The sequence below is a fragment of the Haliotis asinina genome, chromosome 5 (genome assembly GCF_037392515.1).
Source record: "Haliotis asinina isolate JCU_RB_2024 chromosome 5, JCU_Hal_asi_v2, whole genome shotgun sequence".
Taxonomy (NCBI): Eukaryota; Metazoa; Mollusca; class Gastropoda; order Lepetellida; family Haliotidae; genus Haliotis; species Haliotis asinina.
Window position 1 is genome coordinate 57,348,761 of NC_090284.1, and position 18,039 is coordinate 57,366,799.

Genomic DNA, 18,039 nt, shown 5'->3' on the forward strand with positions numbered 1-18,039 from the left:
CTCTGTGGAAGTGAAGTAGAATATACCTGACTTTCCACACTAACCCTTTGATCTGTGATCATCAAGAGTTGATGTAACCCATATTTCATTTCAGATTACACATCCCCATTACATACCAGGTGACCCGTGAAGGTCCGGGGTGGAATAGGCCTTTATGATATAAAAGGCGACTATGCTTGTCGTAAGAGGCGACTAACAATATCGGGTGGTCAGACTCCCTAACTTGATTAATGTCATCTGTTTCCAAGTGTGCAGATCGATGTAGCTGCAATATTGCTGAGTGTGGCAGGTTGAATACCATCCAGGAATACCATCATTCTGAGATTCCTACATACCAGCACTCAAAGACAGCCATCTAACCCACTCATCCAGCCCTTTCTGACAAGTATTCATAACACTGATGTAACCGTTACAGACCCAGTTAATAAAGTAAATATCAAAGGTTGTCACTGTTTCTTTAGTTTTCAGAATTTAACTCTGAGATTAGTTATAGCTGCATAATAATTTGTAATAAGTGGCTGTTTTTCGTTATCAAGCTCGGGGTGTAACTGCAGGAATTCTTTAACAGTTTGATGTCCCAGGTGGTTGAAATCAAATTCCTCATCAAAGTATTCATCAATTCATATGGATGGGCAAGCAAAGCTACCATTCTACGTTTCCTGATATGGTGAACGTTCTATCAATCTGACGAGATACCGCATCTCAGTTAACCATGGATACATTGCCCATTGACACCATGCTATCCTTGCTTTATCACCTCAATGAACAACAGGCATGGAAACGAGTACCACGTCTTGAAATCACGGACTTCACTCGCTGGTAGACGCCCTGTCTACGAGTACCTGGAGTCAGTCACTGAACAAAAACGTCCTGTTGCCATGTGGAATGTATTTCTACGATCAGTCATCAAATCCAAACCCTATCCAATCTCATCAAAATATTTATATCTGTTCTGATCTGTTATAGTGTAACTCATATTTTACTGACGCTTGGTTGTATGACTACATGAACTGGAATTCCAGTATTTGGGTTTGGTCACAGACATACATCGTGTCATGTCTGTCTACATACAATCCCCGTGGATACCCAACGGTGTCTCGATAGTCTCTGACAAACTCCCCCGACTCGGTCAGCTGCACCACCTTGTCCCTGTCTGCAAGCACGATGTCTCCTGTGCTGGTAGTTGTGATACCACGAGGGTTGATGAGTGTTCTCTCTCCCGTGGGTATGTACCTCCACACAACATCCCCCTCTGACGTCAGACATGTCACAGACTTCTTCCAGTAGTCAGACACGAGTATGTTACCCTTGTTGTTGACACACATGTACCAGGGATAGGTAAACAGCTGGTCATCATTGTTTGTGGTGACTGACCTCAACACGTGTCCAGCCATGTCCAGGATATCAACATATCCCCAAGTACCTGCTGCTAGAGATGATGGATTCAGAACAGCCAGATTGCAGTATCCGGTACATGTTGTGATGGTTGAGAGCAGCACCGGGACAGGGGTCACTTCTACTGTTACGATCTGACGGGACTCTGGGACAGCAACCATCACCCGCTTCTCATTCAACTGTGTCATCCCGTTTGGAGAGTTACCCAGGGGAAGTTTACTATGATATGCTTCATTATTTCTTGTGAAGAAACATTTCACACACTTGTTATTGAAGTCTGTAACAACACATGTCTGTGCACCATCAACAACCAGGACTATCACATTAAGAAGAACAGGACCTCCCTCATCACCCGCCACCCTCGTATCTATCGTGTGAACCAGCACTGGAGATGGCAGACATGTGCCCTGATCCTGGTATGTGATGTCAATCTTCCCCAACTGCAGGTTATCAAGGGCCTTCAGGACCTCGTCAGTATCTGGTGTAAAGAGGATGGCATCTATTCTCCTGGTGTCTGCTGCCTTTGTATCCCTGACATCCTCCATCTCTACAGCTCCAGACTGCCAGGTCTGATACGCGTCATACAGGTTCACCTTTCTGTCCGATAACAAGGCCTGGTCCATGAACTCATAATGTTGTCTGTATATCTGCATCTTGATCTCTTCTTGTATAATATCAGCCTTAAGTTGCCGTGTTTGTTTGTCTGTAATATCCTTGACTTCATCTATCAGCTGTTTTTCTTTGTGTTTGATCTTGGCGATGACTCTCTTAACAGCAGATTTAATGTGACCTTCCACTGCTACTTCAGTTTTCTCTATTCCTCTCATTTTCTTGCGTGCTTTTTTAACCAGCGTTAGTTTTCTGTCTATTTTCTTTGACAATACATGCACGCTCTTTCTCAGATGGAACTTCATGGTTGGCTTCAGTGACTCCATGGTAACGACAGACTCACATTTCCTGTGGTAAATAATGCAGCATGTCTGACACACAGCTTTGTGACAGTCTTTACATACGAACTTTATAACCTCCCCATTGTGTTCCCGACATACAGCCTTGCGTCTTCTCTTGACCTTCTCCTCTCCTGAAAGGTCACACACTTCATGGTCACGTGATGCTGGATTTGCACGATGCATCTTGGCACATCTCTTGCAGAGAGGTACTTCACACTCAGAACACCAAAAGGTTCCTGGAGTTATCTCCCCTAACTCATCACACACCCAGCAAAACGAATTAGTACCTGAAAGTGGACACATATTTGGTAATTTCACAAGTCACAATGATATTTTCATAAGCCTGCACAATCGACTTTGCTTTCGGTCTAGATATTCCTGATGGATGTGGAAAGGGTTCTCTCAAGAATTGATAATTATATCGTTAAGATCCCCTGACACCGGATACCCTGAAGATATACAAGTATTCCTTACACGTTGTACCATTTGTAGACTATTTTAGACAAATTACATGTACATCTATTTCCAAGGGTTTTGGGGGCTTATCATACAATTCACACACGTGACTGATGATATACTGTATGTCAATCGATATTTGCAAAGGAACTTGCAGTACTTTACGGGCTTTACATTACACACAATGTTAGCATTAGGTGAATACAATATAAATCAGTATGTCAATTATATTTGCAAAGGCTGTCGCACCTGCAGAACTTGCAGAAGGTTTCTGTGTGTCAATCAGCCCCTGTATAATGATGCTGGGTTTAATCTGCCCCGCCCACTCCTCCACCGGTCTGCTGGGGTGGGGGACCTTGGTATCTTGTCGACAGCAGGGACAGGGGATGGTCTTGGACTGTGCAGCATCTGGTCTTGTTTGGATATATGAAGTGACACATTTCCTGCAGAATGTGTGATCACATCTCAAAGTGCACGGTTTTGTGTACAGTTCCTGGCAGACCACACAGGTCAGGAATTCCGTCACTTTCTCCTCCCGGGATGCCATCTGCAAAACAAGAATCACATCCGGGATACAATGAAGGGCAGGTCACGTATTGCTCATTACTGAGTTGCTGGGAAGCCTCTCGTCGATCAATGGTTAGTTAAATTTATAAAACGGTGTTGATTAGTAAATAAACAATGACACAGAAAAAGACTGAAAAACACAATGCTCTACATGCATTGGGATAGCGCCATACACGGTGTTTCTGACCTATATTGTTTTAACAAAGCCCTTCATCCTTAACGTATAGTTACTATGACGACAAACTACTGCTATATAGTATTCCCAGAAATTATTGAGAATCATGTTTCGTCATGTAACTCATTACGTTTATTAACTTCTGGCGTTTTACTTACATAAACATGTTAAAACATCATCCTTTTACAGTCTCAGTCTTGTTTTAGTACTTTGTTAGACCTCCTCGCTCAGCAATGCATGCCTGAATACGCCTAGGCACACTACCCATCAAAGTTTGTAGGTAATCGTGTGACAGGGTATCCCAATATTGGACCACCTCGGCCTTCATATCTTCAATATTTCTCAGTCCCTTTTGGTTTATTCTGTCTTTCATGACTCCCCACACGTTCTCAATTGGGTTTAGGTCTGGGCTGTAACTGGGTCAGTCTAAAACTTGAACATTTTCGCCCGACAACCACTGTTTTGTGTAGCGCGCAGTGTGTTTTGGGTCATTATCATGCTGGAAAATCCAATCATCTTCATACAATGTTTGTGCTGTCGGAAGAAGGTGACCATTTAGAATGTCAACGTATCTTTCTTTTGTCAAGTTTCCCATGAAAACACACAATGGCGTCACTCCGCGAGCCGATATGCCACCCCACATGTGAAACTTCGGGCTATGTTTTGGTCGCTGGACAGTATCTTTGGTCCAAATTTTCACACAATTAAGGAAAAGCCAAACAGAACTTTCATCCGAAAAGAAAACATTATCCCAATCTTGATTTTCATGAGCCCGACACCAGTTTAAACGTTTTTCCTTTTGTGCATCTTTCATCAACGGCGAGGGATTTCCACGTTTTTTCACCCAATTAAGTCTCTGTAATTCCTGCCTAACTGTTTCATTGCATGCCTGAGGACTTCCTCTGCTAATCATTTCATTTCTGATGTTCTCAACACTTTTCAATTTGCCCCTACTCACAATCTGCCCAAGTCTTCGGTGATCCACAACACTGAATTTCCTAGGCCGAAATGCCCCTGCTTTGTGCTCTATCCCGGTTCCTGTTTGAATATTCTGCAAAGTTCTGTATACTGTAGACAGAGGAATACCATGTCTACAAGCTAACACTTTAGCATCAGCCTCACCCCTTTCAAAATCATCTAGAATGAGCTTTCTTTTCTCTCTTGCTGTAAATTCTGCCATGTCAACACAGGAAGCCGTCTGCTCAGACAAGGGAGATAACTCTTGACGTAATGAGCTGCCTTCTAAGCCTTCAAGAGTTGTCTCCCTTATTTAGTATGCTTAGTGCATAGTGAAAGCCCTTTTTCCAATCTTAGCATCATTAGAAAAAAACAAAGATTTTCTCAATAATTTCTGGGAACACTGTAAATGCAGGCTTGTCCTTGCCATGCATAGCAACTGATGTACCGTGAAGTGACAGTAATGAATTTGAAATGAACATGCGTTACTTATGAAAATCTAAAATGCCCAAAGCTTCCTGTCACTGGTAACTGTTATCCATCCGGTAACACCAAGTACAGGTAAAAGTCATACTTCCTCATAGTGACAATATGAGTGAGGTAAGAAATTCCTTCACTGACCAAGCCAACATATCTTTATCGTGCAAGCTTTAAATTAAGCAAGCTAATTGACAAATGAACTTGTTTACCTGAATGTCAGTAAAATGACACGTCGCCACAAAGTGACGAAACAAGGGAGGTAACTATTAACATTTTTTACGATGACCTTCATACAAAGCGCTTTATTTGACTTCCTCGTTAAAACAGATAAGACTTAGTACGACGTAATTTAACTGGACAAAAATTTAACTGTTAAGTGGTGGGCGCATATATAGGTTTGTTTCCTAAGGCCCAAGGTCGCCCTAAAGCCTTATCTACCTACCTACCGAGGACCTAGAGAACACATATATATTTTCACTGCATCACTATAAATCAAACTTCGATTCGCGAACACGGTTGGAAATGGGTAGCTTTACAGGGGAGTACTGCACTTTGCCAGGCGCAGTTTTTTTTCAGATTAATTAGCGCTCCTTAATGATCGGAAAGGGTGCCTAACTCTTAACCCAAAATCTAACCCTAACGATCGTAAAGGGTGCATAACCTAACCTCAAACCCCAACCCTAAGGATTGTAAAGGGCGCCTAAACCTAATTCCAAACAGTAATTGTCACAAATAGTGATCTAAATTCTTATTTCATTCTGCAGCAATGTTACAGTAAAATGTCTTCCAATCAACACAACGTCAGTTCTACAACCTCCCTTCAGGTATCGATGTAGGAAATTTGTGTGCAACTCGGCCTGTTGTCTAATTCAGACTTCTTTGTCGGTCCCAGGCCGGTCTGAATTGTGCACTGTATTTCAATTGAAAACCACGGGTTCAACCGTTCCTACTTTCGGTTTCTCTTCCTTTGAAATTTCGAGTGTAAACAAAACTAAATAAGCAGTTTAGACAATGTACCTTAGATCACGACATAACCGGTGTAAATATATGCGAATTATTCACAAGGAATGTGTAAGACTGACTTCTATCTCCTGGATGCCTTGAAATATGCCACCAGTCACCAGTCACCAGTCCACCTGTCTCTTCTGCGTACCACACAAGGGAGGTAACTGAGGAAACGCTAAAGACGATCTATAATCAACCTGAACAGATGATGACGTAGGTTTATGGGTCGAATTCAGGATGAATACTATAACAAAGTGAGATATCGACACAGTCCAATATTGGTAAGCTGTTGTTTTATAAACACATTTTAGTGTTAAGGGGCAGCTCATTATCTGTGTTTCTGATGTACATTCATTTCTTGTCGTTCAACGTAAACCAGAGTGAAGTGGCTGCTGTCCTCTTTTACTTCAGGTATCAATGTAAACAACACAACTTGATCACTTGTTAACAGATTATACATGTATAACACATCTGGTGCAAAAACATATAATGCCCTTTAATAAGTTACTCAATTATCGTGTCGTACATGAATATGTTCATGAGGTATAAAATATAGATATATAACATATATAATAAACTTGTGGCCTATTCACCAGAAGAAATATCCGCAGGAGGATTAAACGGGAAACGTACAGTCGTTGGCCATAAGCTGGGTCACCATTAGTGACATTTCCATAGACTTACATGCTAATTTACTGTTTCAAGAATAATTTTCATGAACTGAGTAGAAGTCACGTTATTTGGATATTGTGTAAACATCTTTGAAATCATCTTCAGCTTTCGTCTTATCGAGTGACATCTGATTAGTTTTAATTTATCCCATAGATAGTCATGTTCAACCTGATTGGTATGTTTAATATATGGTGCTTTGAAATAGTTGCAGCTTTTGAAGTAATCATCGCAAAATTGAATGGAAATTGTGTGTTTGTACATGAGATAATTTCCAAGTCGGTAGATATGTATTGAAAGCAATTCCGACCTAAACTAAAATGAAAATTATTTTTGCAAGAGTTAATTAACATGCAAGTTTAATGATGAGTCACGTATGGCCAACTACTGTATATACACAATGTGTGACTTATTGGTGTGTTTAGAGACTAATATTGAGTTATGAGAAGAATTACGAACAGGAGAACACACGCGAGACAGTGGACAACTTCACTTCATGACATAAAATCGTCGTGTACACTGTTACACTTGTGTATTTGTGAGTTATGGCTTGCACAACTGGGTACATTATGCCAGTTACATCACAGTGTGTCTGACGAATATGGGAAGAAAGCCTGGAGTAATGCTAATGTTAGGTGTTTACATATATGGTGAAACCCACGAGGATTGAAGTCATGCTTAGACACACATTACCAGCTCCAATATGCCAAGGTCTTTAACAATGGCAACTGGTGCCAAAGAACTAACAGAGAAATAAGGCACAAGTGACTTATTTTAGTCAGCATTAACTCATTTCTGAAAAACGCAATTGGAGATGAGCTGTAGAAATCTGTTTGGGGAATTGGATTCGTTAGAGAGCCATCTAAAATACAATGGAGAAGGAAGGCTACCCTTGAAGAGATCCTATCTCTGCTTAGGAAACTGGGGGAAAGTAGGAGCGTATACTACAGGGATGGACATTGACATTGACATTGACGTTCAGGGATTTTGATGCTGGTCGAAGAAAGTTTCCGTACATTAGGTGAACACTTTGGACACGTCTACTTGTATTTATGCATATTTATGCATTCCGACTCCTGTTTAAAGGTTGTCGTAGTTGTGTATGACGGTTGATAATATCCATGGAAGAATCTCTCCCGAAGTGAGTGTTGAGTATCATCTCTGTGTTCGCCGTTAAACCTGGATTTAAACCTGCTGACATTCAGATCTTTTTATGAAATGGCAGGGTCTTCTTCTGATTGAAATAGATTAAAACATCAAGCAACAACAAATACCGAAAAACACACACACAAAATATGATGCTCGTGTAATAAAAAGCAAGAAACCAAACAAAAAGAAATAGTACATCGATTTATGAGTAATACATATGTTAGGTTTAATGTTTCTACAAGTTAAGTTCAACATGATAATTTCATGTCATCAACGGACAAACGGTCTCTGGATTTTGTTACGGTTAAAAATTTGCCGTGACCAAAGGTGTAGGAAAACCCATGTGAACCAACAAAACAGAACAAAGACAAGTCTAAAACATTCAAATATTGTATTATTAAGCAAAGACAGCAAGTTATACAAAGTCAGAAGTCATTTTCACAATACTGATTTCGAATACAGTACAAATGATACAAAATCCAAGGCGGTGGGTCACAAAATATATCGCAAACTCACCAAAGTGTTTATATGATAGTCAGAAACAGTTACGCAGAATGCAACACAGCGAGCAGTCCGGCAGCGGCTATGTAGATCAGGCATTGACGGACATTGATGATGTATGCTCCAGTAAATTTGTCCGTGTCCATCGACAAAACGGCGACTAGCATTTATATATACATTCAGTCATTTCCTGAAAGTTCGAGCACATAGGACCATCGAAACTAACGTGGAAAGCTCTAGAACAAGCGAAGTGGTCGCGTGTTTATGTTTCTCAAAGGGAGGTAACTTTAAAGTACTGGCTTAGAGGCGTGTCACTCAAATAATTCTCTGCTTGAAATGTCACCCATAATAACTAACACTAAAACCTTAAATATTGTGACCCAATTACAACTACCACTATAATAATAATAACTCAAACCACGGAAAATACACTCTCGTAACAGTAAGTGAAGTGGATTTTCTCACAGGACCTCGTGTCATTGCGAGACTTAAAGGTTTTTTTTTAAAAAATGTAAAAAGTTGAGATGACCACCGACTTGAAACGCTCCACAGAGCATTATATATAGACAAGGCCAGACACTTCCGTGTACTCCACCCGTACTCCACCCGACTTAGCCGATCGCTACGCCACCATCGCATGCAATCGATTAAAACTTCATCTAAACAATCTTGGGTGATTGGGCAGTCGATCATAAAACTCATAAAACATATCGGTTCATTATTGTTATTTTCACCAGTCGACTGAAAGACGATTTTGAACCTCAAGACGGCAAAATACCGAGTAACACTATATATAAATACAAAACAGAGACTTAAAAACTGAGAAATACATACATGTACTTTTTAAAGATCTGAAACAGTAGTGTAAACATGATCCGACATATCGTGCTGGTGAACGGGGTCGGGGCTTGATTGCATTAGATACCAGAAGGTATAAGTAATAAACAGCAGATCAGGGTCCTCATGTAACTCACATACGTCAACACAGGCTAACAACTGTCGTAGCACTATGTAGTGGATCCAGGCCCGTTACCCATGTTTTGATTTCCCCAACATGCCAGCAACAGGGATCGTTGTAACAAGATTCGTTAATTATGGCATGGACTAGTTCCACTTGATAATCAAAATTTCAGTCGTCTTTCTATTGACATCATTATAATTGTTCAGTATTTGAAAATTGTGGGGACCTAGCTGACTTCGTGTGAATTTCTTTTGCTATACCTAAGAAAATACAGGCAATTCGAAAGGACTAACCTTAACTAATTAAAGGAAATGGCTTTGTTGTAAGTGCTGTAAACAGGCTGGTTCATACCAGCGAGGGAGACCACTACAATAGGAAGCGATGCTTGTTTTACTTTAAAAATATTTCTGTTGCTGTAAACTTAAACTCATTCTTTCACCTTTACAGTTTCACATATATCTTACATTTCAAATTCAGACAAAAAATCATGATATCACAGGCTATTAACAACGGACCCCAACACGCTTCTGTATGCCGGAAACAGGCGGGTTCTTTTACCTTTACTGTAAGGAAGACAACTAATATAGGAGCATGGCAACAAATGGTATGGATTTACAACTTTTTTAATGTTGACAACACGACATGTCTGGGCTACGTCTTACCCTTCATCAGGTTTTGTTTGTGGAGAGATCTGTGTCAGTGACCTTAATATTTTGTACGTCCCTCCGATCCCTAAGTAGCAGCCGTGATCTGGTTGGACTACCTGACTTCCCACACAAACCTTTTGACCTGTGATCATTAAGAATTGATGTAACATATATAATTACATTTCACATTACACATCCACATTACACATACAGATTCTAGTACCTTTCCATGTTGAATACCATCAATCTAAGATTCCTACTCAACAGCACACAAAGTCACCCATCTAACCCACTCATCCGGCCATTTCTAACAGGCATTCATAACACTGCTTTAACAGTTACAGACCCAATTAATGTCCAACTGTATCTTTCGTTCTCTTTTTAAACCGAAGTTAACATTAAATGTCAATCATTGCACCGTAACTGTTTCTTTATTTTCCAATATTTAATCCTGTGGTTAGTAATAGCTTCATAATTTGGTAACCAAAGAGGCAATTTTCATAGTCAAGCTGGGGGTGTAACTGCAGGAATTCCAACTTAGTTTAATATCCCAGGTGTTTGAAATCAAATTCCTAATCAAAGTATTCATCCATCCATTTGTTGTTTAGAATCACCTGCTTTTGTTAGAATATACCTGACTTACCGCACTCCATCTTCGATCTGTGCCCAGTACATATCTTTAGCAAGGGCTAAGGTATGTCATCGATATACTACTCACTGCCCACCTGGACACCCGACCTGGGGCACGCAAAGCTACCATCCCACGGTTCCTAATATTTTGGACGTTCTGTGAATCTGACGAGATACCGCATCTCAGATAACTATGGATAGCAATATCATTGCCCATTGACACCATGCTATCCTTGCTTTATCACCTCAATGAACAACAGGCATGGAAACGAGTACCACGTCTTGAAATCACGGACTTCACTCGCTGGTAGACGCCCTGTCTATGAGTACCTGGAGTCAGTCACTGAAAAAAACCCATTCTGTTCTCATGTGGAATGTATTTCTACGATCAGTCATCAAATCCAAACCCTATCCAATCTCATCAAAATATTTATATCTGTTCTGATCTGTTATAGTGTAACTCATATTTTACTGACCTTTGGTTGTATGACTACATGAACTGGAATTCCAGTATCTGGGTTTGGTCACAGACATACATTGTGCCATGCCTGTCTACATACAATCCCCGTAGATAACCAAAGATGTCTCGATAGTCTCTGACAAACTCCCCCGACTCGGTCAGCTGCACCACCTTGTCCCTGTCTACAAGCAGGAGGTCTCCTGTGCTGGTAGTTGTGATACCACGAGGGTTGATGAGTGTTCTGTCTCCGGTGGGTATGTACCTCCACACAACATCCCCCTCTGACGTCAGACATGTCACAGACTTCTTCCAGTAGTCAGACACGAGTATGTTACCCTTGTTGTTGACACACATGTACCAGGGATAGGTAAACAGCTGGTCATCATTGTATGTGGTGACTGACCTCAACACGTGTCCAGCCATGTCCAGGATATCAACACAATTTCTAGTACCTGCTGCTAGAGATGATGGATTCAGAACAGCCAGATTGTAATATCCGGTACATGTTGTGATGGTTGAGAGCAGCACCGGGACAGGTGTCACTTCTACTGTTACAATCTGACGGGACTCTGGGACAGCAACCATCACCTGCTTCTCATTCAACTGTGTCATGCCATATGGAGAGTTACCCAGGGGAAGCATAAGGCATGAATGTCTTGTGAAAAAAGATTTCACATACATGTTATTATAGTCCGTAACAACGAATGTCTGTACACCATCTACAACCAGGACTATCACATCAAGTAGAAGAGGGTCCGTGTCCTCAAAAAACGCCCTAACATCTATCGTGTCAACCAGTACTAGAGATGGTAGATTTTGTCCCTGATCTAGGTATGTGATGTCAATCTTCCCCAAACGCAGGTTATCAAGGGCCTTCAGAACCTCGTCAGTGTCTACTGTAAAGGTGATGTCATCTATTCTCCTGGTGTCTGCTGCCTCTGTATCCCTGACATCCTCCATCTCTAAAGCTCCAGACTCCCAGACCTGATACGCGTCATACAGGTCCATCCCACAGTCGGATGCCAAGGCCTGGTCCATGAACTCATAATGTTGTCTGTACATCTGCATCTTGATCTCTTCTTGTATAATATCAGCCTTAAGTTGTCGTGTCTGTTTGTCTGTAATATCTTTGACTTCCTTTATCAGCTGTTTTTCTTTGTGTTTGATGTTGGCGATGACTCTCTTAACAGCAGATTTGATGTGACCTTTTAGAGTTGCTTTACTTTTCTCCATTCCTCTCATTTTCTTGCGTGCTTTTTTAACCAGCGTTTGTTTTCTGTCTATTTTCTTTGACAATACATGCACGCTCTTTCTCAGATGGAACTTTATGGTTGGCTTCAGTGACTCCATGGTAACAACAGACTCACATTTCCTGTGGTAAATAATGCAGCATGTAGGACAAGCGACTTTATCACAATCTTTACATACGAACTTTATGATCTCCCCCTTGTGTTCCCGACATACAACCATGCGTCTTCTCTTGGCCCCTTCCTCTCCTGAAAGGTCAGATATTTCATGGTCATGTGATGCTGGACTGGCATGATGCATCTTGACACATCTCTCGCAGAGGATTACATCACACTCAGAACACCAAAAGGTTCCTGGAGTTATCTCCCCTAACTTCTCACACACCCAGCAAAACCAATCAGTACCTGAAAGTGGATACATATTTGGTATGATATATTCATAAGCCTGCACAATCGACTTTGTTTTCAGTCTAGATATTCCTGATGGATGTGGAAAGGGTTTTGTCGCTTCTCTTAAGTTGAGATTGACAAGTCTAGGTACAATGATGACTATTTTAAGGCATAGATAGAGTGATATCCTTACGATCCCCTAACAGCGGATACCCTGAAGATATACAAGTATTCCTTACAAGTTGTACCATTTGTCTATTTTAGACAAATTACATGTACATCTATTTCCAAGGGCTTTGTGTCCTTATCACACAATTCACACACGTGAGTGATAATAACCTGTATGCCAATCAATATTCAAAAAGGCTGTCGCACCTTCAGTACTTTAGGGGTTTTACATTACACACTATGTTAGCATTAGGTGAATACATAATATTCAGTATATCAGTTAAATTTGCAAAGGCTGTCGCACCTTCAGTGCTTTAGGGGTTTTACATTACACACTAAGTTAGCATTAGGTGAATACATAATAATCAGTATGTCAGTTAAATTTGCAAAGGTTGTCACACCTTCAGTACTTTAGGGGTTTTACATTACACACTAAGTTAGCATTAGGTTACTACATAATAATCAGTATGTCAGTTAAATTTGCAAAGGTTGTCACACCTTCAGTGCTTTAGGGGTTTTACATTACACACTAGGTTAGCATTAGGTTACTACATAATAATCAGTATGTCAGTTAAATTTGCAAAGGTTGTCACACCTTCAGTGCTTTAGGGGTTTTACATTACACACTAAGTTAGCATTAGGTGAATACATAACAATCAGTATGTCAGTTAAATTTGCAAAGGTTGTCGCACCTTCAGTACTTTAGGGGTTTTACATTACACACTATGTTAGCATTAGGTTACTACATAATAATCAGTATGTCAGTTAAATTTGCAAAGGTTGTCACACCTTCAGTGCTTTAGGGGTTTTACATTACACACTAAGTTAGCATTAGGTGAATACATAACAATCAGTATGTCAGTTAAATTTGCAAAGGTTGTCGCACCTTCAGTGCTTTAGGGGGCTTACATTACACACTAAGTTAGCATTAGGTTACTACATAATAATCAGTATGTCAGTTAAATTTGCAAAGGCTGTCGCACCTTCAGTGCTTTAGGGGTTTTACATTACACACTATGTTAGCATTAGGTGAATACATAATAATCAGTATGTCAGTTAAATTTGCAAAGGTTGTCGCACCTTCAGTACTTTAGGGGTTTTACATTACACACTAGGTTAGCATTAGGTGAATACATAATAATCAGTGTGTCAAATATATTTGCAAAGGCTGTCGCACCTGCAGAACTTGCAGAAGGTTTCTGTGTGTCAATCAGCCCCTGTATAATGATGCTGACTTTGATCTGCCCCGCCCAATCCTCCACCGGCCTGGTGGGGTCGGGGACCTTGGTGTCTTGTCGACAGCAGGGACAGGGGATGGTCTTAGACTGTACAGCATCTGGTCTTGCTTGGATGTATGAGGAGACACATTTCCTGCAGAATGTGTGATCACAGCTCAGTGTACAAGGGTCTGTGTACAGATCCTTGCAGATCACACAGGTCAGGAATTCCGTCACTTTCTCCTCCCGGGACGTCGCCATCTGCAAAACAAGAATCACATCCGGGTTAGGACGATGCACAGCCAGGTTACACACTGCTCATAATCGAGTCACACTTGCACTGTATTAGGGTAGCTGGGATAACGTCTCAGTGTTCAATTGGATCGTTTAGAAAGAAACCCGTCTTGATCATTCCTTAACGACTGGTACTAATTCAGGCTGAAATAATCATTGGAAAAATGACACACTTAAGTGTAACAAAACCTTCCTTCATTACGCTTGTCGTAATAATAAACTCCTTCTCCTGTAGGATAAAGCCAGTGGGTGGATCAACCCCAGCATACACACTCCCAAAAAGGAACCCCACAGGTGTATTTTCATGAATTTCATTAGCTAACTTTAAAGTGAGATAACAGTCATGTAATTCTGGATTAATTGCAGCCAAATGTACATTGCGAAAGATTGAATATCTGCTAACACATGTACACCTTATAAACAAAAGTTCAATACGTGAAGACTTCTGTTCTTAGTCAATATCTGTTCTGGCCACCATCGCAGCTCAAAACTAGTCTACACCGTTGAGGCATAAAATGAGTAAGTCTTTGAATTCGACCAATTCCTCTTGAAATTCTTCTTGACGTTGATTTTCGAGGTCATCGTGCAAATGCTGGGTTCAGGTGGGGTCATTTGAAAGGCCATGTAAGCACTGTACTGTTCTTATTCTGAAAATTCTGAATTAATGGAACGTGCTGTGTAAAGCCTTGCATTATCTTGCTGGAAAAACTCCCTCTTGGTGTCAGTGATCGGAACCATGTAAATAAATAAGATTTCGTCTCTGTACCGAAGACATGTCGTAGGTAAGTTGATCTGAAGGAGTTACAATTTTGAGATTTCTGCGTGTATGCAGGGTTCCCATATCATGACAGTCCAACCACGATATTGGTTAACGTGGCCGACACGATTCTGTGAAAATCATTTTCAATTAGAAGTCCAGGTTCTCATGAACTTTTACAAATGCTTTATACCGACACTCCCCTCAAACCAGGCACCGTACTTGCACTTGCAGTTGTTGTGACACCTTTGGGACCGTCTGAAATAAAACGACCAGACATAGTCAATATTCCTGCTCGAGATTCCTCAGAAGTGCATGCGTTTGCTGTGAACCACGTTTCTCCTTGACATTTTACAGCAAGTTGACACTTATAAATGTATACGTGCATTAAGAACCTATACCGAAAATACGTTTTTATGCCGTGCATTCTTTCCATGTACGCAAACCGGCATTAGACAGGCACAAATATCAAACTGACTTGAAAAAACACTTGAAATTTCAAATATCAGTGTCACCACTGGTCTGGTTTTTCGGAAGAATATATCGTCATAGTGTAAGTTTTCAATGTTGACAGATTAACAAATGGGTTTGTTTACCAGAATACCGGATATTTCTAAAACACATGACATAAATACTACCATCGGTACATTTCATTTCTAAAACCTCCGTCCAAACAATTCCTACTTTCGGTCTGTCTTCCTTTGAAATTTTGTGTGTTGGCAAAACTAGATAAGTATTCAAAGCAACATGCCTCAAATCTTAGTTCATGCTATCGATATTCTGAATATATACGAGTTATTCACACGGAATGTGTAAGAGTCTTGCATCTACTAGATGCCTTGAAATCAGCTCACCTGTATTCCGGTCTCTTCCAGGTAACACGCAATAAAGGTGACTGGTACACTCGACGATGAGTAACGTGTAAGTGATGTATAAGCTATCTAATCAACGCCAATCAAGATTAGGCCCCTTGCACTTTGCCCACCTGGTTTCATAACGGTTATGTCATTATTCAATATCGTAACAACTACTAGTATTATCAGCACACTGCACAGCAACATTATACAAATACACATACATACATTGATGTGCAGTGTGTTGATATTAGCTATATGTACAGTCTCGTTAATTTTTTTATTTTTTTCCATAATGAGACAACTAGGAAAATGAATTTCAGCTTCATGGTCCAGTGGAATTGACGAGGCAACACATGAAGGCTGCTACATCCGAACCAAGAAAAATGTCCTGGGAGTCTGATCTCACAAAACTAAATCGGGAACAATTTGGATGACGCCGTGTACAAGTCCACGAAAATGTGATGTTAAATACTGAAACCAGACATCACGCTATGTGTCCTACACCAGTAGTCATGTAAGCATGATATGATCGACAACGTGCCTTCACAGTAAAGATGGGTTTCATTTCGCTTTCTTTACTGTTTCATTCTCTAACACTCCTATATATTAGAAAGATATTTATGCGCCTTTTCCACGTCAGCAGACATGCTCAAAGCACAGAAAACATCAAAGGAGCATCCGACATTTCTACAAAAATACTATGCACGCGTTCCAAAAAGAATTGCCAACAATACATTGAAAACAGGAATATTTTGAGTTCTGACTTGAAAGTGGCAATACTCTCAGAATCTTTCAGATAGCATGGGAGTGAATGAAAAAGTCGGGTTTCCAAAAGTTTTATGCCTGAAGTTTGGTAGAAGCAGAAACTCTTGGTTAGATGATCGAAGGCAGCGTTTGTTTGAGTAAAGTGTGAGCAGATCAGAGAGATATAGGGGAACCAGACCGTGAAGGACCATGTTGGTCAAACAGAGGATTTTGTAGTCACTTTTTTCCTTCATGGGGAGTCAGTGTAGCTGTTTAAGAACAGGAGTGATGTGACTATGTGTAGGAATCCGAATGATTATATATGGTGGCCTATTAGTGCTATCGCTTTCTTGCCTTTAAATTCGGGGGCGAGAAAGCGATATCACGAGACAAGGATATTATGAGACGAGAAAGTGATAACACAGCACAGGAAAGCGATAAAGACGAGAGGAGGATCCGATAATGAGAGAAAAAAAAGCGGTAACGTAAGACGAGAAAGCAATTGCAAGAAACGATCGAGCAATAGCACCGGGATGAGAAAGCTATATCATTACGCGAAAAAGCGAGAAAGCGATATAAGAAGGCAAGAAGGTGATATAAGAAGGCACGAAAGTTATAGAGCGAGAAAGTGAGAAAGCAAAAAATGATAGACAAAGCAATAGAGTGAGTAAGCGTAAGAGTGAGAAAGCGATATTTCGCACATTTCTTCCCTGTTTGCACATGGCATCTTGCCTGCGTATGACCTAGTCCAACATGAGGCTTTATCGCCATTTGTTTTAGTCTTATAGAAACAAGTTGCACATGCTTTGAAATTCTGTTGCATTTTTGTAATTGATCCTTTAACTTGCCACACAATAATCTAACACTAATTCCAGAAACCGAGTGTGATTCCGTTGAAATAAATGACTACTTTTAAATACTCTGTGACAAGGATAACCACCATTACATTCTTGGCTTACATTTTTTACTGTCAGTTCCCTTGTTATATGTCACCATTGTTTACTGATCATTCATGCACGGATCAACAATCCATATCTTCCATTTGTCTATACATAACACACTGGTCTGCGTAACGCTGGCCACGTCGTGACCATATCCTTGTTCTGCCATCTGCAGTTGATACTCAACACCGACTCTCATCTATGAGCAGAACAGGTCTCCAATGCCTGTATCGCCAGGGTTGGTGTTGTGGGGCAAACTGTAGACGTTGACGCTGATGACGAGGGGTAAGGGTAGATTCACGGTAAGGTCTACGGCAATAGGAACTCAATGTTAAGGCATCGGCGTACTGTATCTACTGATTAGTCTTCCGTGTGTTCCAATTGTCTGGCGTGCTGTTTTGATGCCTGCTTGAAGGGCTTCA

The 18,039-nt window shown here is 40.7% G+C and overlaps 2 protein-coding genes across 3 annotated transcripts; both read right to left on the bottom strand.

Annotated features, from left to right (window-relative positions):
- Positions 1–433: 433 nt before the first annotated feature.
- Positions 434–6,151, bottom strand: LOC137284907 (tripartite motif-containing protein 2-like). Its single transcript, XM_067816951.1, has 3 exons — positions 6,063–6,151; positions 3,051–3,348; positions 434–2,632 (listed from the first exon to the last, which is right to left on the bottom strand). The coding sequence occupies exons 2-3, from the start codon at positions 3,346–3,348 to the stop codon at positions 1,002–1,004; spliced, it is 1,929 nt and encodes a 642-aa protein (XP_067673052.1). The 5' UTR covers positions 6,063–6,151; the 3' UTR covers positions 434–1,001.
- A 4,750-nt stretch (positions 6,152–10,901) lies between these two features.
- On the bottom strand, positions 10,902–15,972 carry LOC137283625 (tripartite motif-containing protein 2-like). Of its 2 annotated transcripts, XM_067815219.1 has the most exons (4): positions 15,930–15,972; positions 14,754–15,333; positions 13,985–14,285; positions 10,902–12,654 (listed from the first exon to the last, which is right to left on the bottom strand). In XM_067815219.1, the coding sequence occupies exons 3-4, from the start codon at positions 14,283–14,285 to the stop codon at positions 11,033–11,035; spliced, it is 1,923 nt and encodes a 640-aa protein (XP_067671320.1). In that variant the 5' UTR covers positions 14,754–15,333; positions 15,930–15,972; the 3' UTR covers positions 10,902–11,032. The 2 variants fall into 2 exon arrangements, with proteins under 2 accessions (XP_067671320.1, XP_067671319.1); XM_067815218.1 differs by lacking the exons at positions 14,754–15,333; positions 15,930–15,972 and having other exon boundaries at positions 10,909–12,654; positions 13,985–14,303.
- Positions 15,973–18,039: the final 2,067 nt, after the last annotated feature.